General features: G+C 55.4%; 8 protein-coding genes across 9 annotated transcripts, besides 10 other annotated features; 5 read left to right on the top strand and 3 right to left on the bottom strand.

The window, feature by feature from the left end:
• Positions 1-1077: 1077 nt before the first annotated feature.
• EKO05_0011395 (ADP-ribose diphosphatase) lies at positions 1078-1914 on the bottom strand (the record flags this gene model as incomplete). Its single annotated transcript, XM_038944380.1, has 4 exons — positions 1078-1319; positions 1390-1712; positions 1765-1799; positions 1855-1914. 4 exons carry the CDS (start codon positions 1912-1914, stop codon positions 1078-1080), a joined length of 660 nt encoding a protein of 219 aa, XP_038792585.1.
• Positions 1915-4150: 2236 nt separating this feature from the next.
• Positions 4151-5618, top strand: EKO05_0011394 (uncharacterized protein; the record flags this gene model as incomplete). Of its 2 annotated transcripts, none has more annotated exons than XM_059637981.1 (4): positions 4151-4194; positions 4245-4316; positions 4366-4682; positions 4741-5618. In XM_059637981.1, 4 exons carry the CDS (start codon positions 4151-4153, stop codon positions 4764-4766), a joined length of 459 nt encoding a protein of 152 aa, XP_059493964.1. The 2 variants fall into 2 exon arrangements, with proteins under 2 accessions (XP_059493964.1, XP_038792584.1); XM_038944448.1 differs by having other exon boundaries at positions 4366-5141; positions 5233-5618.
• A 683-nt stretch (positions 5619-6301) lies between these two features.
• Positions 6302-6338: a tandem repeat.
• Positions 6339-6453: 115 nt separating this feature from the next.
• Positions 6454-8050, top strand: EKO05_0011393 (Squalene monooxygenase; the record flags this gene model as incomplete). Its single annotated transcript, XM_038944343.1, has 2 exons — positions 6454-6790; positions 6849-8050. 2 exons carry the CDS (start codon positions 6454-6456, stop codon positions 8048-8050), a joined length of 1539 nt encoding a protein of 512 aa, XP_038792583.1.
• Positions 8051-9210: 1160 nt separating this feature from the next.
• Positions 9211-9888, top strand: EKO05_0011392 (uncharacterized protein; the record flags this gene model as incomplete). Its single annotated transcript, XM_038947550.1, has 1 exon — positions 9211-9888. The coding sequence occupies one exon, from the start codon at positions 9211-9213 to the stop codon at positions 9886-9888; it is 678 nt and encodes a 225-aa protein (XP_038792582.1).
• Positions 9889-10597: 709 nt separating this feature from the next.
• Positions 10598-11080, top strand: EKO05_0011391 (uncharacterized protein; the record flags this gene model as incomplete). The annotated part of the gene is made up of 1 exon (XM_038947549.1): positions 10598-11080. The coding sequence occupies one exon, from the start codon at positions 10598-10600 to the stop codon at positions 11078-11080; it is 483 nt and encodes a 160-aa protein (XP_038792581.1).
• A 369-nt stretch (positions 11081-11449) lies between these two features.
• Positions 11450-12516, bottom strand: EKO05_0011390 (Cu/Pi carrier; the record flags this gene model as incomplete). Its single annotated transcript, XM_038944388.1, has 3 exons — positions 11450-11661; positions 11727-12306; positions 12382-12516. The coding sequence occupies 3 exons, from the start codon at positions 12514-12516 to the stop codon at positions 11450-11452; spliced, it is 927 nt and encodes a 308-aa protein (XP_038792580.1).
• A 1190-nt stretch (positions 12517-13706) lies between these two features.
• On the bottom strand, positions 13707-17166 carry EKO05_0011389 (uncharacterized protein; the record flags this gene model as incomplete). The annotated part of the gene is made up of 2 exons (XM_038944390.2): positions 13707-16881; positions 16934-17166. The coding sequence occupies 2 exons, from the start codon at positions 17164-17166 to the stop codon at positions 13707-13709; spliced, it is 3408 nt and encodes a 1135-aa protein (XP_038792579.2).
• Positions 13780-13832: a tandem repeat.
• A 39-nt stretch (positions 17167-17205) lies between the features above and the next one.
• Positions 17206-17250: a tandem repeat.
• A 228-nt stretch (positions 17251-17478) lies between these two features.
• Positions 17479-17538: a tandem repeat.
• Positions 17539-17933: 395 nt separating this feature from the next.
• Positions 17934-17986: a tandem repeat.
• A 379-nt stretch (positions 17987-18365) lies between these two features.
• Positions 18366-18398: a tandem repeat.
• Positions 18399-18401: 3 nt separating this feature from the next.
• Positions 18402-18471: a tandem repeat.
• Positions 18472-18745: 274 nt separating this feature from the next.
• Positions 18746-18779: a tandem repeat.
• Positions 18780-19098: 319 nt separating this feature from the next.
• Positions 19099-19151: a tandem repeat.
• A 60-nt stretch (positions 19152-19211) lies between these two features.
• Positions 19212-21392, top strand: EKO05_0011388 (uncharacterized protein; the record flags this gene model as incomplete). The annotated part of the gene is made up of 1 exon (XM_038947548.2): positions 19212-21392. One exon carries the CDS (start codon positions 19212-19214, stop codon positions 21390-21392), a length of 2181 nt encoding a protein of 726 aa, XP_038792578.2.
• Positions 20212-20236: a tandem repeat.
• Positions 21393-22577: the final 1185 nt, after the last annotated feature.

Raw genomic sequence — 22577 nt, 5'->3', positions numbered from 1 at the left:
ATTAATAATGGTTCTGGACTGCCGTTAACAGCCGTCAAAAAGTTGAGGGTGTGTGTTGAGCCAATGATGTCGCGTCGAAATTGCGTGCTTCCGCTGTCGGCGTTGACCGTTTGGGCAAGCAGCTCCTGGAGCTTTGACGTCAAGCAACTGAACACCACAATCCAGCGCCCAAGGCCATACTTCTCATACAGAGAGCAGCAAGTCTGATCCAGTCAATTCAATGGAAGAGTAAGCTGTTCACGGCCTCGCCGTGTACTAGAAGATCGAGAATCTGAAAGGTCAAGGTCAAGAGCTAGGTGCAGACTTGTGACGAGAATCTTGAGCTTTGCTCTTGGCGCAACGACACTGCGACTCTGTAGGACGAAAAGTGCAACTCGGGACGAGAACCAGACCAGCCGAGCTTTCAAGTCTACCACGGTGTCGACACAGCGCTTCATGTGCTACTTCAGTGAGGAGCACAACTTTCGATCTCTATGTTGACTTCGATCTCTATGTTGACTTCGATCTCTATGTTGACTTCGATCTCTATGTTGACTTCGATTTCTTATGTTGACTTCGATCTCTATGTTGACTTCAATCTCTATGTTGACTTCAATCTTGGTTGCACCAGGCATACTCCGCTGGTGATCAGATAGGTAGCTTTCATGTACGCCTGGGGCAAACATCCCTGATACATTGTAGAAATGCAGTATGCAATGCTAAGGGGCGAAGCGAGTTCTAGAATCAACCGTCAACGATATTTTCGAACAATCACTGATGCGACCCATCGTTAGGTTACAAAGAGTAGTTTAATCCATGTATGATGTCAAGGGCATCGTCTTCTGAAGCGACCATCGTTCGGTTACAAAGAGTAATTCAATCCATGTATGATGTCAACGACATCGTCTTCTGAAGCGACCATCGTTCGGTTACAAAGAGTAATTCAATCCATGTATGATGTCAACGACATCGTCTTCTGAAGCGGCCAGCTCTAGAGGTAATGGAAACGGTGGTTGTTGAGCATACATCAACGTCCTCACTCCACACTTGTTTCCACTGGGTGCCCTTCAAGTCATCCCACATCATGAAACAGCACTCTCAAGTGAGCTTCCACCTCTTCGCAAACTCAACACCTTGTGCAAGCGTGCCAACCCTCGCATCGATTACGTAGCCTTCTCTTTCGAACTTGACACACTCCGCGTAGAGATCAGTCATCGGAACAGTAAAGGTCTCGATGAACTCTCCAGGTTCAAGCTCGGGCTGCGGATTCTGGTTTTGCGGGAGAGACATGTCAACCGTGACCTGGATCATCTTGAGATTCGTGTTGCAGAAACCGGGGTCTGGACGTGGTCAGCAAAGAGTGACTGCACAGTGGGTTGGCGACGCCACAGGGTTCAAAACTCTGCTTACCATTGAACATCACAGGACTAACTCCAAAGTCCCCTTCAATCACCTTACCCACGTATCCCGTTTCTTCCTTCAACTCGCGGATCGCACACTCCTCCGCGCTCTCACCAGGATCCATCAAGCCTGCCGGAATCTCGATAACTACGGCATCAGCAGGCGCTCGCCATTGCTTCTGCAGGACAATGAGAGGCGTGTTGTTGGGTCTAGATGGGTCTTCCAGAATGGCGGCCACGCCAATGGCGTCGATATCGCAGCCTTTAGGGCGGGTGAGGCGCTCGGCGGACTCCCATAGACGTTCGGTGCCTTCAGGGTCCTTGAATGTGATGCTGCGTGGTATTAGAGATAATTCTGGTCTGGTGGGCTGCAGCATAAGCCTACGAGACCAAGGTTGCCCATTTGGCATCTTTGTAGTCCTACTCCATATCAATTTGTTGATCGAGGCCACTCGATTTATGTTGATCGACTGACGAGCGGCTCTGTCTTGATGACTTTGGAGGGGTTGTCGGACGCTTTGCTCGATGAAACCATTTCGCGATGGCCTCCAATGTATTTTTGGATTTACTGCTAGCTCTAGCAACAGGCAGAGTGTGGCGAGTATTTGCTATCCATCTTGGGCGCAACCGGGTTTTGTGAAGAGCAATCGATGACGAAAGACATGGCGAGTTGTCGCCAAGACTCTCCTTCCACAGGACAGTCCTTGCTTCACCGCAGAACCGTTTGTTCTCCAGCCAGCGCCAACAGAAGGCGACGGAAGAAGGAACAGAAGGACAAAAAGCCACAACACGAGATCCTACACGTGATAGCTCTGTCGGCAGCAAGGCTGAGCGACATTTTGTTCTGCGGTTGATCTTCTCCTTTCCCCACTTTCCTGCTCATCCATGCTCCGGAATCGATAGTCTGGTACCGGTAGCTTCAGGGCCTCAAGCGGCCTGTCGTGGTTTTATTACCAGGAAAGAATAAGATGAAGTTTGCAGTTGCCATTTCGCAGGCAGATTCTGTCGTGCTCTGCATGATGATGTTGAAATTGGTGCCCTTCCTGACTCTGAGCACCCACTGGCGCCAAAATACGACGAGGCACTGAACAAGCGGCAAAGCGGCCGACACCAAGGCACGCTTGCGATAGCTTTCGCGACCGGCAAGCGCCAGCGCGGACCCTCATTTACCGTCGATATTCCAGATCGCAAAGAGTGCACGACAAGATGACGATGGACGGCGATCTGTGAAAGCGAAGACTTGCCAAAAACGACAGTCGACGATGGATTCGTGGAGGGGAGCGTCATCGGGCGCACGCGTGCGGGTTCGATATTTGGAGCGAGCCCATGCTGTGCGGCGCAGAAGGCATCTGCCCGCATTGAGGCTCGCTCCGGTCGCTGTTGACACGAATCCGCTCCCCCGCAGGATGCATAGTCAGACGACAATTCCGTGTTTTGTTTGCACGGAGGCGTGCCGCTTGAACGCTGGTGCGACATTCAACGTGCCTTCTGCTCCTGTCACATCTCCCTACAGCAGGTGATACAGAGCATCGTATGGCATATACAGCCGAGTAAGGGTCGTCTGTTTGCGCGCATGCAGCTTGTCGTGTTCTGCGCCTCGAAAGCCAAGCGGTTATTCTAGCTCGACATGTCAGGTCAGGCTATGGCTGGCATGAGTCCGTCGACTGCAGGAAAATCACCGAGAAACACGAGGGTTGGGTTGCGGTCTGACGTCGGAAGCAGTGGCGAAAGATTCCCACGGCCCATGCGCGTGATTCCTTGGCCTCGAATAGGTGACTGCATTGACTGTTCTGGTGCTCGACTTAGATTGTGGATCCGCCATGTCTTTCTTTTCCCCTGCCAAGCACGCGAGAGTGGGCTGCCGGCTGCCGCCAGTCCTGTTCCTGCGGTCGTCCCCGCATAGCTTCAGGGGCACGACGGGACCAGCAGCGAATCACAGAACTCTCGCGCTCTCAACCAGATGTTGCCAGACGCCTGATGCTCGCCACGCAGATGCGATTCGTAGGCTCAGAGTAGCCATTGCCTTGTGCTCAGCGATTGCGGTCAGCCAGCTATGGCACCTCAGGTGGCTACCAAGTTCGACCAAGGCGGTCGTTCATCTCTCAATCATCAGAAGAAAAACACCGTACAGAGACGCCGGGACAAGGTGCAAGGCTGGCCTTCCTTGGACAGGCCGGTGAACCAAGCTTAAAACGCTGCCATGACTAGAAAAGCTAGACTTCGCGAACTGGGCTTCCTTTTCAGAAGGCATCCACAGCACAACACTCTTCGATTGGCCATCAGCCTCGCTTTTAATGGCAGGGATCCTGAGCCAGCCTGCCATTCCGCTTTTAGATCATAACGAACGTGCCGACAGACACCGTTCGTTCGTACCGCCCCAGACAGAGATAGCCTGCGCGCCTACAGTAGCTTGCCTTTATCTCCAGGTCCTCGCTCTTTTCTTTAGCTTTCTTCGGTTTCTTGGTGTTTGCATCCGCGTTCAAAGTCCCTCTTTACAGTGTGTATCAAGCACACGTCCTTTCATTTTTGACATATTGCTTTCCGCGTTTGGACTTGCTCGACATACTACCAACACCTTGCTGTGTAGAGCATCACAATCTTTTCACCTTCGCAAACTCGGTTTCAACTCGAACCTTCGACTACCGGATCAGGAAGCCTCTCGCCACTACCAGTCCAAGGAGGATACCCACACCCTGGTCTGAGGACTTGACCCAACCTATCCGAGCTCGTTGCTCCACAACTTCGTTATCATACCCCACACCTAAGCCATAATGTCGAATTGGTTCGGTGACTTGCAGTTGGCGTACAAATACGTGTAGGAGATCACAGTCCCTACTGAGTGCACAATGGGTCTGACAAACACAGCATCGTCTTCTTGATTCTCCTTGCGGCGACAATTCTTGCTGGATGCGTCAAGCTATTCTTTGACCGCAGGAAGTGAGTATACGCCATGAGCATTGGTCACTCTTGCACTCACAGTGATTAGGTTGCAGAAGCACGTCAAGAAAGACGCTGAATCGGTTGGACCAAGGGAAGACACCGTGGAACTCAACCAGCGTGAAAAGGACGAGGGAGATTTATTCGGAATTCGCGCCATCGAGGCTGGTTTCTACGCTGGCGTCGCACAGTCGCGCCCAACTTCAAGAGCAGGGTCAATCGCCGGCCACCCCAATATGAGCTCGTCCACTCTCGTTGCCAATCCCAACTCGCCTCTGTTGAAGCCGCACTCGAATGGAGGCAGCATGGTTAGCTTGCCATTGGCTGGAAAGAACAGCAATCGCGACTCAGAAACGCTCCCAGACCGTAGGCCATCCCCTCCTCATGTTAAACTGCGACCATCCGAGGCTGAACTGAACGGAAGGCATAACCCTTACGACACCGCAGTAGACATGTCTCTGAATGTCCCTCCATCCCCCGGTTTCCGTACACAGCCTACAACCTTCGGCGGCTTCGATACCGATAGTGACGGCATCGTCTCTCCTCGCTCCACGTCGCCCCGGTCAGCTGACTTCAACCTGCAATCGTACAAGCCAGCACCATCCATCCCGATGCCTGACGCTCTCCGTGTCTCGTATCACTCTGGCGAAGAAACATGGAAGTCGCAAGCAGCGTCCTTCAATGACCCATCTCCTCGTCCGTCTCCTGGCCAGTCACCCACACCGCCTTCTCCTGGTCATGCGCCTACGACTCGTCTTCCCACTTTGCCCGCGTCAGCTATGAGGAACACCCCGTCACCGCCCGCGATCCGCGTGGAAGAGCCGCGTAGGTAGCCACTTTCTCGGTGTGTTTCTTTGTATATTTTAGCATGCAATAGACGATCTATGGACTTCCCTTTCCTGACGAAATTCGCAAGACTCTGAGCCTGAACGCTTCCTACTCAAGACGTCCGCACCGACTGCGGTTTCGACCCATCAGCGTGAAGGCAGCGATGCCAGCAGCGTGTACAGCGAGAACAGACATAGTGCGTACCAGGCCCACCAGCCATTCCCATCTTTCGACCGCTCCAACTCGACGGCGTCGACAACGGGCCCAAGAGCACCGAGCCACCTTCTTGCTCTACCTGAAGGTGCAGCCAAAGAGGCTCGACTCAGCGAGTTCTACGATGCATACTACCGTCAAAGCCAGCTGTTAGGCAATGACTCGGCGCCAATTACAGTCGATCGTCAGTCCACCATTCTAGAAGTCGAATCTCCTCTTCCGTCGCCACTACCGAACAAGACATTCGGTCAAGCAGTGTAGATTGTGTCCATCTGTAGCCTTCTCACTCCACAAGGTTCGATTCAGCGGCGTCTGTACAGCGAAGGGCGTTTTCTTCTTCTTGATTAGGCTCTATAGACAGGATCTGGGTGGACAAAGAAACAGGGTGGCTTAACGACGTGGACGAGCAACATAGCACGACGACTAGGGCTAGGGACAGGGCGCAGGCACAAAAGGGTACGAGGGTACAACAATGGCCCGGATTCGGATCGTTTCTTTACTGTCGCTACCTGTTAGATTTTTTTTAATGTTAATTCCCCCCGTACGCCAAAATGGCTACACTTCAGATGGTCGCTCGATGAGCCATGGTTAACACTCGCATGTCTATTGCATATTCGTCGCTGTCACATGTCAGAGGAGAAGTGAGGGCCAAGCAATAGGATGAGGGCGAGAAGAGTGATTGCTGAGGGGTGAAAATCGCACCGTCTGCAGATTATGGTTCGATGGCCATTGTTTGTTGATGCGGTGAGATGAGATTCACGCCACTAACGGCAGGCTCCAGGGGTTTTGCGGGCTGGACGCACCTGCCGGGGTTCAGCCGCCGCGATTTGCCCATTGCACTACGGTCGTTTAAGATCGCGTGTTCGCCACCCTGTGTTCAAAGCATTGGACTCTTTGACAGCCGCCTGACTGACGTTTTGTCGAAGACGTCTGTGTGCGTGTGACACCACCCACCACCACCACCACCACCACCACCACCACTCTTACCCACAGTCCCGTGATCACGTCCATTCACCCACCCCTCGTATTCGGCTTGTCCCTTCCGTCGTCTAGACAATTGGGTCCTCTCAACCGGCCCACCTCAACACCGCCCAGCATGTCGATGCTCACCATGTTCTCGGAGAAGATCATGACGCTGCCCCCGGGCGTCAATGCGTCACCTTCGCTACGAGCGCGCAGCACGTCGACGTCCGAAGTGCCCGCTGCGAGGACGCACACGTCCGACTACCGCGAGAAGAGACGGTGCGTGCACCACGAGGCAGATGTTGTGATTGTGGGCGCGGGCATTGTCGGGTGCGCGGCGGCGGTTGCGTTTGGCAAGCAGGGGCGCAGTGTCATCCTGCTGGAAAAAAGCCTAAAGGAGCCGGATAGGATTGTCGGCGAGCTGCTGCAGCCCGGCGGCGTCAATGCCCTGGAGAAGCTGGGGCTGAGGGGTACGTGAGCGCGAGGAGAGCATGCACGGCGGGAGAGTGTGCTGACCAGACGCTACAGACTGTCTCGAAGACATTGATGCGATTCCCTGCTACGGCTACCAGGTCTCCTACCACCAGGAGCCCGTCCGCATTGCCTACCCCGACAACCTCATCACCGACAAGCCGTCAAAGAAGCCCGAGGGCCGTTCCTTCCACCATGGCCGCTTCATCTCGAAACTCCGCGCCGCCGCGCAAGCCGCACCCAACGTTACCGTCGTCGAGAGCACCGTGACCGACATTGTGAAGAATGGCTACACTGGCCAAGTTCTAGGTGTAGAGTGCCAGACCCAGGGCGAAAAGGACTACTACTTTGGCGCCGTAACGCTTGTGGCCGACGGCTACGCCTCCAAGTTCAGAAAGGAGCACATCCCCCACCAGCCCCAAGTCCGCAGCAGATTCTGGGGTCTTGAAATGATCGATGCTGAGCTTCCCATGCCCTACCACGGCCACGTCATCCTCACCGATGCACCGCCAATACTCATCTACCAGATAGGCACACACGAGACTCGAATCCTTGTCGACATCCCTGAGGGTCTGCCGAGTGCGAGCGTAAAAGCAGGAGGCGTCAAGAATCACATGCTCAACGTTGCTCTGCCCAATCTTCCCGAGTGCGTACAGCCTGCTTTCAGGCGTGCAGTCGAGGCAGGCAAGTTGAGATCAATGCCAAACTCGTTCCTTCCGCCTACAATACAGAAGACACGCGGTCTCATCATGCTCGGCGACGCAATGAACATGCGCCACCCGCTTACCGGAGGCGGTATGACCGTGGCTTTCAACGATGTCGTCACACTCTCTACACTTCTATCGCCCCAAAATATCCCAAACCTCGAAGAAACAGACGCCGTACTCGCAGCGATGAGCAAGTTCCACTGGGCCCGCAAAGACGGCTCTTCAGTCATCAACATACTCGCAATGGCACTATACAGCTTGTTCGCAGCCAACAACGTCCATCTCACAGCCTTGAAGAACGGATGTTTCAGGTACTTCCAGCTCGGCGGCAGGCACATTAGTGAGCCGGCTGGTCTGTTGAGCGGTCTTATTCGCAACCCCGTGTTTTTGGTTTTCCATTTCTTCAGCGTTGCGTTTTATGCGATACTTTGCAGGGCCAGGGACGTACCAGTCTGGAAGGTGCCGTACGTTCTCTGCGTTGAGAGCATACTCATTATCTACACGGCGGCGACAGTCATTGGACCCTATCTTGTATGGGAGGTACGCAGGTAAAGTAGGGACCCAGAGACGGTGTACACATGTGGATGAGATATGATGGGGTGTATATACTTCACAGCAGGTGCCGAGTTTTAGGCTGGCTTAGATCTAGGGCACTTGGTTGGCGTTTGGGCGTGGGAAACTAGGGTATGACCAGATATTGAAGAAGCGTAGTAATGCATAATATGTTCATCAAGCGGCCGTCAGTCGTGAAATTACTCATACGAAGACAATGCATGCGATGCCTGGACATCTTGAATTGTATATGAGGAAGGTGCTGGTTCGCCATACCGCCTATAAACGTTCTGACGAAATGCCACTGAAATCTCCAGATATCTCTCCTTTGACTTGTGTCCGTTACGCAAACAGACACGGGATGCCCACCAGAAGTTCTTCGTCGCCGCACAGAGAGTACCGACCTGCCACTCTTGTTATCGCGGCGACTTGGCGCCCACGAGCATGCACTCCACGCTGCTGGACTGCCGGCAGGCAGTAAGATCGACACTGAGTTACTATACCGGACTTCGAGTTGAAACAGAGGTAGTAAACAAGCGTTGGATGGCAAAGTGGATCAATCTTTGAGAGATTGTTGACGAGGAAGAGCTGCAAGGACTGTCAATTACCATATTCAAGACCGCGAAGGTGATGTGTGGTGTAACTCAAAACGCCCTCAAGGTTGTCATGCAAGATCGGGCATATTCTTGTTTTCTATGCTCTAAGGGGAAACGCATGTTGTTGTGGAGACCATAGAGCAATCCTTAAAGTAGGGAAGCGATTCCAGTGGATGATATATCTCCGACATGTTCCCATCTGACAGTGGTACCTGAGAAAGGGGACTTCTAACCAAAATTCCATAGTTCGATAGAGTGACAAGCCCCACAATGTGCTGTACTGCACTTGAAAGGCTATGACATAGCCAGTAATACGCCGGAAGCTACTCCGTGGTGTTTTTCGAAGTGTTTAATTGTCGACGGCGGTTGTGATGACGTCTGTCTTATGACCGGTCTTGAACTAACCCCGCATACTAGACCCCCGAGGGTATATATCGGAGCTCGTGTGAGTTCTGCGAGTGTTCATGCTTTGCAAACACCGAGATAAGACATACTTGAGCCTACCATACAAACCGACTCCGATAGTTAAGGTACCATTACAGCTCTGGAAACACCACCACCACCATGTCATCCGAACCTCTCACTCTCCTATCCGCAACCCCATCGCCTTTTGCGCGAATGAACCGCATCGCCCTCCAACTGAAGGGCATACCCTTCGAGCTCCAAAACGAAATCCCATGGGAATCGCAGACGCAAACACCCAAATACAACCCGCTCGAAAAGCTCCCCGTGCTGGTCTTCCCTGAAGGCGACGCCCGGCCCCCGGTCTACGAAAGCGCACACATCCAAAGCTACATTGTCGAGAAGTACGCCGACAAAGGCCCCAGACTCCTTCCCGGTGATCTGGATGGCAACCTGCAGGCCAAGCAGATCGTCGTGCTCGGCGTAGGATGCATGGACGCCATGGTGCTATCGCGCTGGGAAGGGCGGCGCGAGAAAGAAGCGCAATCGCAGAAATGGATTGATCGTCAGAGCCGGAAGATTGAAGGGGCGCTGCGGGCGTTCAACGACTACGTGGAGGCGGCGAAGAAGGATGGCAGGGAGTTTGTTGTGGGTATCGAGCTCACTATCGCTGACATTGCCATCATCTGCACGATTGGCTTCATTGACTTTGGCGAGGGGAGGCCTGGCTGGAGGGATCAGTACCCAATGTTGGCCGAGTACTTTGATCATCTGGATGCACAGAAGGAGTTCAAGGAGACGAGGCCAGTCATGTCTGATTTGACAGAGAAGGTTGTCTAGATTCGGGTTTGAGAGACGTCAGGCTGTACGATAGCTGTTGAATGTACAATGGACAAGACCACAAACTCCGTACTTCTTGGATGCAATGCCCGAATCCTCTGCAAGCAACTCGTACATCGCACCAAAACCAATCTAAACTTATTTTCGGGTACTACCACCGAATGCATCCAGTACGCAAACCCTCAACTTTCACTTCAGTCGAACACCTAAAAACCCACCGGCCGGTCTGACCAGGCCAAATCGCCCACGCCTACTTTGTTTACGGCACAAAGACAAACACCCTAAACTCTTCAACAATGGCCGTAAGTTCATGGACAAAGAAATCGTAAGGGGGATAGTAGATCAAAGTGGTCCACTATGACGTGGCCGATGGTCCGGAAGATATCGCCTTCACTGAAGATGCCAGATACTCAAGACATTGATCAATGTAGGCACCTTGCTGGATCAAGAAAGCGCGTTTCTTGACCGCTCGCACAAACAACCTCCGCTTCACACTTCAGGGCTTCGCCCACTCGATCTCGAAAGCAAGCTACCATCTCCCACGAAGCCATTTACAAGTTAAAAGCTCGTTGTGAGTGTCCGCGGTGAGATTCACAAAGAATGAGACACAAAATGCACAATCCCCTTTGTACGTGGCCACCTCAAAACCTCCCAACCACTCGTACTCCCCACACCACTAATCCTCCACACCTTCACCAAACCCAAACCCATGTCTCAAAATGCCTACGCGTACAGTCACCGTATCACCGTCCCCGCCAACCACCCCGCGGGCAACCCCAGCACGCTCGTCACCGCCCGCGGTGGTCCAAAGGGGCACGGTGGTCTCTCCTTCCCATCCCACGCCCTCTTCCACGCCATCGAAGACATAGCTGCATGGCAGGGCCCCGCTGCACCGTGTTCTGACGATGCGGTAGTTCAGTTGCTCGCGGGCATGGTCGATGAGCTGGAGCATTATGGAAATCGGGGGTATGGGCGGCTGAAAGCGTGGATAAACTACCACAGTGATGCTGTTCGGAAAGCGGGTAGGTCGAAAGGAGGGCGGGAGAAGGGCCGGGAGGGTGTTGGTGTGGCTTGGCTTCTGGAAGAGGGACGTCGGTTCAGGGACCTTTCGTTGTGTTATTTCGAGGTTGCGGGTCAGGAGCATGAGCGTGAGCGGAAGGATCGACGGAGGGGGATGATGGTTGGGAATTGAGGTTTTGCCTGTGAGAACGATGCGCTGCTGAGTGTATTCGTTGGTTGAGTATCGCGTGGATTTAACAGTACAGGACCATGGGACGAATTACCTCGAATGGTGACTTGATGCGGCACTCCGAATATCAATGAATACGGGAAGCCGTGATGCGTACAAGCAACGAGATTGAATTCTATCCGGCACGAAGAATTTGCCAAAGCTGCTAGTAGCGCCGCATTGTGCACAAAGTATCTTGATCGATGGTACCGAAACAAAGCCTTTGAAGCCTCATAATTAATACATTCGTCGATTGCTTTCGCTTTAACAGGTAGACTCCGTAACGCCATAGAAGACCGGCTGCAGGAAGCCAATCGTAGTCAAAGAACCCCTCTAGTGACCACCAGTAGTTGGCAGTCCAAGGCCGACCTTGAAAGAATCGTAGATCAACCACTGGAACGCCGTCAAAGTACCAATCATGAAGATGCGTGTAGACAGTCCGTTCCAGAGGCCGCGGAAGCCGATGTTACCGTAGATCCTGGAGATAGCTTGTCCGGCACCCTCTCCAGCCTTGCGGTCGCTGTTGAGTTTCGAGACCATGACATCTGCTTGTCGTTAGCAAAACTCATTTTGAAAACCTTTTTTTTTTTGTAGAACGATGAAAACGTACCGGCAGGATGCGACACAACCGCACAGCCAATACCAGCGATGTAGCCACCCAGGAATGAAACTCCGGTCTGCTGGAGTCCACTAAGCGATTCCTTTGGCTTGCCAATGAACTGATAGATGCGAGAAACGGTCTCCTCGAATGTAGCAAACTTGACCATGGTGTATGGGATTTGACGTGCCCAGAGCGGGTACAGACCCTTGTAGAGTCCGCCGACACCCTCTTCTCTGATCACCTTGCTCCACCCCTCTCTCAACGTGTTCGCGTAAGGCGGCATCGTGGTCTGCATGCGGACCTTGATCGCCTCAAGGGGGCACAGCGCAATGTCGGCGAGAAACTCTGCGGAAGCGGAGGCAGCGAGGAAAACGACTTGCTTGGGTGCACCGGGCGCAAGTTTTTCTCCATAAAGGTATTTGAAGACCTCGTAGAAACCGTATTTGCCAGCGCCTTGACACGAGTATCCGACGAAAGTAGGTGCCCAGCCGAAGAAAACGCCGCGCAGACCTTCTTTGGCGTAAATCATCTTCCAGGCCTGAGAGTTGGATTTGTAGAGGTTGGCGTCGACTTGACGACGGCATTTTACCTAAGGAATGATGAGAAACTGGTGCTCTACAGAGGTGCCGGATATGAGTTTGCACGGAGTGCTAAGAGTACTCACCAAGTCAAGGGGAGTGACCATGGTGTGCGTCGGCCCGCAGGCAATGATGCCTCCGAGCGTACATGCTGCGAAGTAGTTGCCCGAGTACAGCTCAATCTTCCTCTGAGGCTTCAATGCGCCAAGCTTGTCTGCCATTGTGTCGTGCAAAGAGCGTCAGGTGCTCGGTGTCGTGCTGTGATCGGCCTGGTCGTGGGTTGATGTCGCGTGCTGCTTGCGGCGCGTCCGCGGTGTCGCAGAAACAAGAAGGGAGCAAGGAATTGGGGTATCACGGGTGCTCGATTTGCAGGAAGAGGGTACCGCACACGTGCCTAAAGTATGTGTTCCGGCCCACAATGGCTTGTGCTGCGGCTGCGAGTTCCTGGCCTCCGTGACTTCCGTTGCAGGTGTGATGTCATCAGGCTGGGGTTCCACGCTAGCATGCTCACGATGGCTTGATTGGTACTGATAAGCAGCCATTTTCCGGCGGCACGCTTGAATCGCTGTGGAGCTGACGACTGCTGAGCCTCTTGACCCAGACTTGTTGCTCTCAAGGGTGAACAGCTCGGCCGAATGCTTCCGGATGCTTGTAGCCTCATCCGCAAAGGCCGAGCAGAGTCCTCGTCCAGGCCTGCTCTGCGCACGACACCTCGGAGTGTAGGGATTGTCAATGGAAAAGGCACCAACAAGGGTGCATCTCAATTCTATCTACGCTCTCATCCTATACCGCCAGCTCTCCAGGCAAATCAACACAAAGAGAAGAAACACCGGTTCCCAAGATTGCCAGCCATATCCTGAACTATAATGTGCTCGACTTTTTGCGCCATTCGACCACCTTTGCGTCAGATGTTTGCCAAAACTAGCACCGCCTGGAAGAAAAGTGGCCGCACGTGTATCGTCCCACCCATAACAATACATTGCGTCGTTCCCCTGGCGTGGTAGAAATGTAATAAGCAAGTCGTTGTACCAAGACACCGACTCGAAAACTAAGGTACAAGAAGTGGGATGATAAGAACGCCTACTGAACCCCAAGCCATGCGCATGCACATGTAGCGAGCGACGGTAACGAATGTGATTGAGCGCCGATATCGTCCAAGAGAAGAGAGCATGCACATCGTGAGGTAATGAGACACAAGGCAGGCCAGCTCCCTTCTCCCCAACACGTAGAGCGATCGATATACAAAGGAGATGAGATGATGATGTAATGCCGCTTTATTTGCTCGCTCAAGAAGAGATGGACGAAACAATAGACAAGAAGGGTGCGATGCTGTGTCGAAACCATTGCACGAGAGGCTGCGAGTAGCTAAGAGAGAATCATCTAGGGGACGGACCTATCTCTGTAGCAGATGTTAGCGTCTAGCGCCGGGCGCTGGGGACGCGTTTCTGCTTACCCGACCACGTCGCTGACTACCCCCAGCAGCTTGCTGTTGCTGCTGCTGTTGGTGTTGCTGCTGCTGCTGCTGCTGCTGCTGCTGAGGCATGTACACTCCATAGGGGTACATCTGCGCACCCATCCCAGGCGGCATGCCCTGACCTGCGAGGTTGACGGGCTGCATCATGGGAGAGCCAGTGAAGCCAGGAGCTGCAACCGGGGACGCATTGCGGTAGGCGTCCATTCCAGGCTGGAAACCATTCATCTGAGGGTAGAACTGGCCCTGGCGAGCGAGGAGCTGCTGGTACTGAAGCTGCTGCTGGCCATTCATGGTTTGCATGTTGGGCATGTACATTGGCCCACCAGGTCCCATGGCATACTGCTCGAAGCCGTTCGAGTCCATGCTGGAGGTTCGCTGCAGGCCAACGGGATCGAATCCAGGAGCAGGAGCTCCGTAAAACGCCCTGGGCTCGATCTGCGAGCTGTCCCTAGATGCCGATCGAGTGGCAGACGAGTCACGGTGACCAGGTCCGCCGCGCGTGGACAGACCTACTTCGTCCATAAGACGCTTGTAGCCCTGCTGGGGCTGAGCCTTGATGCGCACAAGGACGTTGCGAACGTTCTGCACAACCTCTGCACGAATCTTCTCATCGAAGAAGGGAGTGGTGAGCACCTTGAAGATGAGAGTAGCACCGCAGTTTTGATCGGAGAGTATCTCTTCCAATACCTTGTCGTTGGGCGAGAAGAACAGTGCTTGCAGGATGATATCACGAGCCTCCGGTTCGTTACGCTGGTTGATAATCTTCAACACGGTAAGGTAGGCAACCTTGTGCGTGCACAGGTGGACGATGTGCGGAACCAGACGAGGAGCAAGGACAGTACGTCTTCTGGGAAAGGTGCAAGTATCGAGGAACCAAGTCAGCAACAGCGCACCGTTGGCGTTGGTAGCAAGCTGGACACTGTGGAGGGCGATCGCAGCAGCAACTGTACGCTGCTGGTCTTTGCTTGCGAAGTGGCTCTCCAAGCAAGCACGCATAGCACGAGCTCCGAAGCGCCCCTGGGCAAGATCCCACAGACGGCCAAGCATCACTTCGAAGATGAAGTTGTTGAGATGCTGGTACTTGAGGCAGCCCTGCATGACATAGTTGCCGAACTGGTCCAGGAAGAGGGCCATGGCATAGGGCCGAAGAGCTTCCACAACCATCTTCTGCATGGTAAGTGATTTGGAAACGTCGATGATCTTCTGGGCAGCCCACGTTCCATTCTTGTGAATGCCAATCTTGGCCAGGTGAGGCGCGATCTCGCGAAGCATGGCTTCCTTGACGTGCTCGGAGCAGTGCTCGAACAACTTCTGGACAACCGTATTACCAAGGTAATCGGACGAGAGCTCGGCGATTTCAGAAAGCATGTTCATGGCGATCGACTCGATCTCCTCCGTAGAGCAAGAGCCATTGTCGATACGCTTGCGAATCTCACGCAGCCTTGGCGCATCGTGGACACGGGTGTGGCTGGGCTCTTCGACAGGAGGGATCTCGTCGACGTAGCTGTTGTACTGAATCGCAGCCTCGACCTGGGCAACAATTCTGCCTTGGTCTTCGTCCGAAGCACCTAGATCTTTCACAATCTGGACAATGTCGCCACGGATGTCAGTCAGCTCGGGCGTGGTCAAAGGTGCATTGGCGGTCGACAAGGTTGCCGTGCTTGTCTTTGTGGTATTGTTGACGCCAGTCGTAGCATCCGCCTGGGGCTTGGTGTGTGGGTCTGGGCTTGGTGAAGGGAAAAGGCCGTTGTGGCCAGGCGTAGCGGCTGCGCTTGGGATCTTAGCGTAGCCAATGCGCACGGGTCCGGCTCCAGGGAAGATCTCTTTGCCGTTCAGTTGGGACTTGGCTTGCACAGCGCTCTCGAGGGTCTCGAAGTTGACGAAGCCGCAGTTCTTGTGTGTCAGGACGCGGGTTGATTCTATAGAACCGAAGGTGCTGAAGATGACGTTGAGGGACGAGACTGTGGTGGACGAAGGGATGTTACCCAGCCACAGCGATCGAGTCGGACCTTCGAGCGTACCGTCGTCGCCAAGGTTTCCGCTCGACTCGTGCGCACTGCGTAATTGAAGGTTCCTGACGGCTTCGGTGAGGTTGTATTCAGCATCCTCGGTCAAGTCGGAAGCGCCCAGACGAGTGGGCATGTAGCTCCGCATCAGTCGTTGTTGGGGTGCGTCCAACACACCAGCCGTCCTGGCGCGGGGACGGGCACTGGAGGCGTAGTTGGCAAAAGCCTGAACTTCAAGGTTGTGTTGGCGGACAGCCTCATGGATCAGGAGGGCGTTGGCCTCAGCTGGGGTCATGGCACCACTGTAGCCGCCGAACTGGTCGAGCTCATCTTCGTCTTCAGCGTACTTTTCCTTTGCGTTGACCGAGTAAGAACGGAAGCGGTTGGCACTGTTTGTAGTCTGGCTGTTGGCGTTCCTTTGGCTCTCCAGAAGGAGCTCGATGTCAGAAGGCGCCAGCTGAGCACGCACGGGCTGAGGCGTATCTACCAGGCCAAGGTAGTCCAGGGTCTTGACATCGGTATCCGCGAGCGAGTCTCGAGAAAAGTGAGATTGAGGCGAGCCAGGTCCGTTGGATGGCTGAGAAGCAATGCTGTGGAGTGTGCTGCTGCGCTCGCGGTTGCTTGTCCAGCCAGTGGAGAAAATGGAGTTGCCAAACGGCGAGACGGAGGGAGGCAGGTAGCCAGGGCGTTGAGGCATCGAGCCGGCACGAAGGCGAGAGAGCAGGACCGACTTGGCGGCGGCGTTGGTGGAGCCGGGTGCAGCGAAGCCTCCCGTGGCCTCTGTGGGTGTGCCTGGGGTGGGCTTGAAGGGGCTGGTAGAGGGGGTGGGACGGGAGGTCTTGGGCAGGAGGGAGGAAGAGGACATGGACGTTAAGCCACCAGGCGCTGCCGAGGGAGAGAAGCGTGAAGGCAGAGTGCCAGCGCGGGCACGACGGGTAGATGTCTGGGAGGCTGACGTGTTCTCTGGCATGGCTTGGTTGAAGTCAGGGAAGCTGTCGCCGCTGGGAGACTCCGGGATGGTCTCACGCAAGGGCGTAGAGTTGCCGCTGGTAGGGGGACCCCACATTTGTGGAGTCAATCCTTCCTGCGCTTGAATCTCGCGTGCACTGGCGTTCCACGTTAGCCAGCATGACACGTTGTTTCACGAGTGCGACAAACCGTTTTGAAAATAGCCGACCGCCATAGTCATGCGACGGGGATGCGGAGCCAAGCCTTGCGCCAGCAGCGGCAGCCCCCAATGGGTTGGACGTGTTTGTAGGGAAACGGCCGGCCGATGGAGGCTCGACGGGCGATGCAGCGCCGCTGGACGAGGCGGACTGCGGGGGGTTTGAGCTCAGCTGGGGCAGATAGGCCAGATTGATAGGATGCTCGGGGCGCGAAGCGGGAGCCATTATGGGCTATCGATGCGGTCTTTTCCACAGGACGAAGCCGGTGGGTGCAGGAAGGATGGGCGCGCGGGTGGTGGGTGGTTGGTGCCGGCCAAAGAAGGTGTGGTCGCTCAGCGCAAGGCTGTGCAAGGGGGATATTCACGCAGGGACGCGCTCTAGACCGCGTCGGTCGAGGGGTGGTGGGGTGCAGCTCAAGCGGTGCCTTGAGCAGTGCAGCAGCGAGTGCAGCCGCGAGTGCAGCGGTCCGAGCGTGTTCGGCTGGTGCTCTCTCGTGTGTGCGGGGTTGCGGAGGGTGTCGAGGAGGCTCGCAGCGCTCTGGACAAGGCTGGACAAGGCTGGACAGGGCTGGACAGGGCTGGTCAAGGCTGGACAAGGGCGGACGCGGGTCGATGGAGGCGACGGAGGCCGAAAGGAGTGACTTGGAGGGCCCGCTGGGCGCAGTGAAGCGCGTTGGAGCTGGTAGGCAGGCGGGCTCCGATGCAATAAACAGCCACGCCGAGGTTGCTGGAGAAGAAGACAGGAAAGACGGGGATTACGCAGAGAGGACTGATTAGGCACAAGCGCTCATTGGGGATGGCGATCCAGCGACGGCGGCGATGGAGAGGAAGCGCAGGGCAAGATGGTGCGTGAGGGGATGAAAGTCCGTCTCGCCTAGCGAACGAGGAGGGTCGTGTCGTCTCCCGATGCTAGCGTGCGCCGTGCAGGCAGCGCACGTTCACCACCAACGCAGCCCACGTACACAGGCGTCAGGAACCACTGGGCGTGCTGACCCTCTCCTCTGCTCTCCTCTGCTCTCCTCTCCTCTCCTCTCCTCTCCTCTCCTGCACGGCTGAGCAAGATGGCTGGTCTGTGGTTGAGCGCGTGGACGCAGCCTCGCACAAGGCCGTCACCCACTGCATCCACCCGTTCTTGCTCCTCAGCTCGCGAGCTTGCGAGCTTGGGTTGGGGGCTTCTCCTGCGAGCCTCTCCCTGGTTGGCCCGGGGGAGCGGCCAGTAGTGCGCCGACTGAAACGTTCAGAGGCGCGTCGCACCTCCCATCTGACGTGGACGCTCACAGCGCTGCCCTGCCATGCGTCCTCACTGGCCTTCTGCTACCGAGGTGCGTGTAGAGGGAGATGGTCGGCTTGCAGACAGGTGGTGTGCCAGCACGAGAAGCCGTTCTCTAGCATCAGAAAAGGCAACACAACGTGCAGGTCGTGGTCACACATACACTTACCTATACACACACACATACATGTACACACACACACACATACACTTACACATATACACACACACACGCACACACACACGCACACACACACACACTCATGGGAGACCCAGCACGGCGATTGAAACATTGTCTTCTAGAAGCAGGCGCAGATTCATGCCGTGGTCGCGTCTGCGAGGGATCAGGGAGTGTTGAACCGCTTTACACACAGGCAGACCAAAGGAGCCTAGGCGGCATCGACCGTTGTCAATCGGAGACGGGCACGCCTGGCAAGCCTGGCGCTATGTTTCAGCGTGGGAGCGAGGGGCCCGTCTCTGCCAGAGCGGAAAGCCGTCACGTGGCCGTCTCCGTGGCTTGGCGAGGGGCTTGCCTGAACGCTGAACGCCGAATGCCGAACGCCGAACGCTGAGCGCGCCAGTGGACATTGGGCAGGCGCGTGCACCGCGCGTCGTGACTGCACCTTCACCTTCACCGTCTATGCACCGGTCTGTGCTCGCCACCGCAACAGCACCTGAGGCACGTGAAGCACGCGAAACACACAAAGCATAAACAGTGACAACGCCAAGCCACACACGTCCTGGCCTCTGCGCGCACCGCACCATCGCCTGCCATAGCCCGTGCACTCATGGAAGCCTTCTCGAAGACGTCGCTCGACCCTTGACCGCTGTCTGTTCTGCCGTGAACGCGCCATCGACACAATCGCTTCGCCGCAGAGCGCACCCCTCCCTGCGCCTGCACCTGCGCCTGCACCTGCGCCTGCACCTGCGCCTGCTCCTGCCCCGCACCCTGCTGCGCCCCTGGCACGGCATCCACCGTCTGCCAATCCACAATGTCCACAATGTCCACCGACACGCCAGAGCCCGTGGCTGTCGAGCATGCTCCTCCCCTCGCCCACCACGCCCACGCCAGCGCTTCCGACGAGGATGCAGACGAGAGCGAATCCGAGGCGCCCGTCGACCTCATGGTCACGTCGCGAGCCAGGCGATCCAATGCCGGAAACCGCATGGCGACGCTGCTCGCAAAGCAGGCTGAAGAAGAGGAGTGGGGAGAGGAGTGGGAGGAAGTTGCAAACGAGGAGGATTTCAAAGGGGGAGACGTGAACGAGCAAGAGGACTACAACATGGATTCTTCATCCTCGGAAGAAGAAAACCATGCCGGCGACGACGATGAAGAGGGCGAGAAGGAGCTGCGCAAAGCCGAGCGGCAAGAGCGCACCAAGAAGCGCAAAATAGCCACAAACCCATTCGCTGCGCGGCTCGCTACCGCAGCACGCAAGAAAGTCAAAATCGACCTCCCGCGCACCGACTCCACCGTGTCCGCCCCGCTTCGACCGAAGAAGAAGTCGGAGAGAGCATCCTGGATACCCACGGAAGAAGACGGGCCCATACGAACGTCGTCGCGGCGGCAAACGGTGGCGAACAAAGAGAGTACCCTGGCAAAGCTGCAGGAAAAGGACAGGCGGCGAGACGACACACTGGCCATGATGAAGGCTGCCGAGGCTCGGAAGAAGAAGGAGGAGCCTAAGCCCTTGACCCAGGCAGAGCGCCTCGCTGAAGCCGCGCGGCAAGAGAGAATCAACAAAAAGACCCTGCACAGATGGGAAGAGGCAGAGGAAGCTCGAGCTGCCGAAAGACAGGCCAAAATCGATGCACTCAAGAATCGTCAAATCGAGGGGCCCTTCATTCGATACTACAGTGGACCCGCCATATACGTGGATGACAAGCTCAAATATACGGGCAAGGATGCACCTACCCTTGAGCACCTGGAGGAAAAGCTCAACAAGGAACCTACAACAGTGGAAACGCCGAACCTCCCACCTGAAGCTACAGAACAGACGCCCGCCGCCACCACCACCACCACCACAGCCGATCCGCAAACCCCGCACGACGATACACTACCTCAGCACCAACCCCCGTTGAGCTCCCCAGATATGTTCTCAATACCCGCCTCTCAGTCACTGCAACAGGACACACAACTGCCCTGGGCGGCTGGATCGCAAGCGGCCAACGGAGATGTCTTCATGGGAGGCGATGTGTTTATGGGTTCATCTCACGGCATGTCGTCCTACAACAGCAAAAGCAACGTCATGTTCGCCCCTCCACAAAACCAAGACTCCTTCCTCTTTGGCATAGATCAATATGCATCGACCCAAGACCCGCAGAATCAAACGCCTTCCTCAGACCTCCCTCCAAACCCTTTCTCCCAGACCCAATCCTTGCAGCAGTACACATCATCCTCCTTTCCCCAGCCGTACCCACCCCTCGGCGACCCACTTCTCACTCCAAGTAACGGCGGTATCGGCCCTCAAGCCCTGCTCTCACAGTCCCAACGCCCACCGCTCCCGCCTCACCCACCGCGACGCAAAGTAATCAGACGTGCCATGCGGAACCTGCTCATCCTCTCCTCGTTCCCGAACCTCGATGCCCCACCCACATCGTCACGAGCTCGCACTGCCGCTTCCCTTCTCAAAGACAAGGATCGCTCCGCCCTCACACAACTCTGCTCCACTTTGTTTGGTTGGAGCCAGCAGGAGGCTGCGTTGTTTGTTAGCAATATGCTTGCTGGCAGCGCGGCCAAGACACAGAAAGCGCGCGAGTTGCACGACGCCTCTATCCGCCCTACCAAGCAACTCTGCGCCGTCACAAATGCAGTAGCGCGATACAGAGATCCGGAGACTGGTATTGCATATCGGGATGCAAGGGCGTTCGGCGTGCTGAGAGGCGTGGTCGGTGGCGGATTCGTGTGGTCAGGCGATCTGGGATGTTACGTGGGTGGACGAGCGAAGCCGTTGGAAAGCATGGGTGGGAAGGGATTCCTGGGTATGCCGCCAGCGGCTGGGGTGCCGAGAAGGTTTTTGGAGATGGTTAAGAAGGCACCACGGCCGGCGGGCGAAAAGCCAATGGACGACAAGTGGGCGGGTGAGAAGCAGAACCCGCCTGCAACGCCTCAAACGCAGATATCTGTTGCTTCAGCGCCGAGCGGTGCCGTAAAAACAGAAGAACCAGCTGCGGCTGTGTGATACCAAATGTATGGATAGTTTGTGTGTCTCGCCAAGACTAGTACTATCAAAGGCATGATCAAAGGGGTGCATACACGTCAACACAGCGATCCTCCAATCGCACAATACCTCTTTCGTGTGCCGAAGACGTTGAAACGCGCCACCTAGGTATGAATGGATAGTGAACATCAGCCACGAACAAAGTAACCATGCGGCAAGGGGATGTCTGCTCCCCACTTACACATTTACAGCAACTGTCCGCGTTCTGTGAGGGAGCTGGACTACCATTTAAAAGGCTAGGGGGATGATTGTGTACAGCAGATCAATTCATGTATTCATGGTTGAGTAGCTTAGTACAAATGCTGACGATAGAGCGTCACATCATGTATAGCTCGTTAAGCAAGGCTCGTTACTCTCATACGCCCAAAAACTCAGTCTGTCCAACTCGAATGGAGTGCTTTAGGGTTTCCAGGGATACCACTTCTTCAGCCACGCAATATCGCCAGCCGAGGGCTCCGACTTCCTCGATATCTTCTCCAGCCCAACCGACATCCCATTGACTTTGACCAGTTGAAGAAGCGGGCAAGCCGTCTGGTCGATGAGGCACCACTCGTTGGCAAAGGACTCGGAATCGTAAAGCATAATGAATATGAGGTCGAAATCGGCCGAGTCGCTGAGGTCTCGCCCCCTGAGATTCTTGGTGTATTGCCATCCATCGAAGCCGTTCTCGAGTGCATAGCGCCCGTCCTCACACAGCTTGGTTCGCGCGTCGGCTGCGGTCAGGCCTCCCGAGATGGCTTTTGCCAGAGCGGCATCGAAACCGACTACGTTCCTGCATTGGTAGAGCACGCACTCATCCCCTGGTTCGGCGTCAGCAGCGTCCTTGAGAATGGATCGGGCTGCGGCTTACTGTCATCCCTGAGCGCCTCGTGAGACATGCCAAGAACTATAACTCGGTCAGCCTACGTCGATACACAGTTCTCCGTACGAACCATGTCCGATCTGCTTGTCGTTAGCTGGATTCTGCTTGGAGATGCGCCGTTGACTCACCTCATGTGCGACCAGCTCAACTTCCGGCTGGGCACCTAGTATCCGGTGATGTCGGTCGGGGTCGCTGTTGAATATATTGTAGCCAATCGTAGCTTCTCCACCGATTGCACTGGGGTCGAAGTCGAGAGCAATGACAAGCGTGCCAGGATCCACGAG

This window comes from Ascochyta rabiei, chromosome 22, assembly GCF_004011695.2.
Source record: "Ascochyta rabiei chromosome 22, complete sequence".
In the NCBI taxonomy this organism is placed as follows: Eukaryota; Fungi; Ascomycota; class Dothideomycetes; order Pleosporales; family Didymellaceae; genus Ascochyta; species Ascochyta rabiei.
This window is presented reverse-complemented; position numbering and strand designations above follow the sequence as displayed.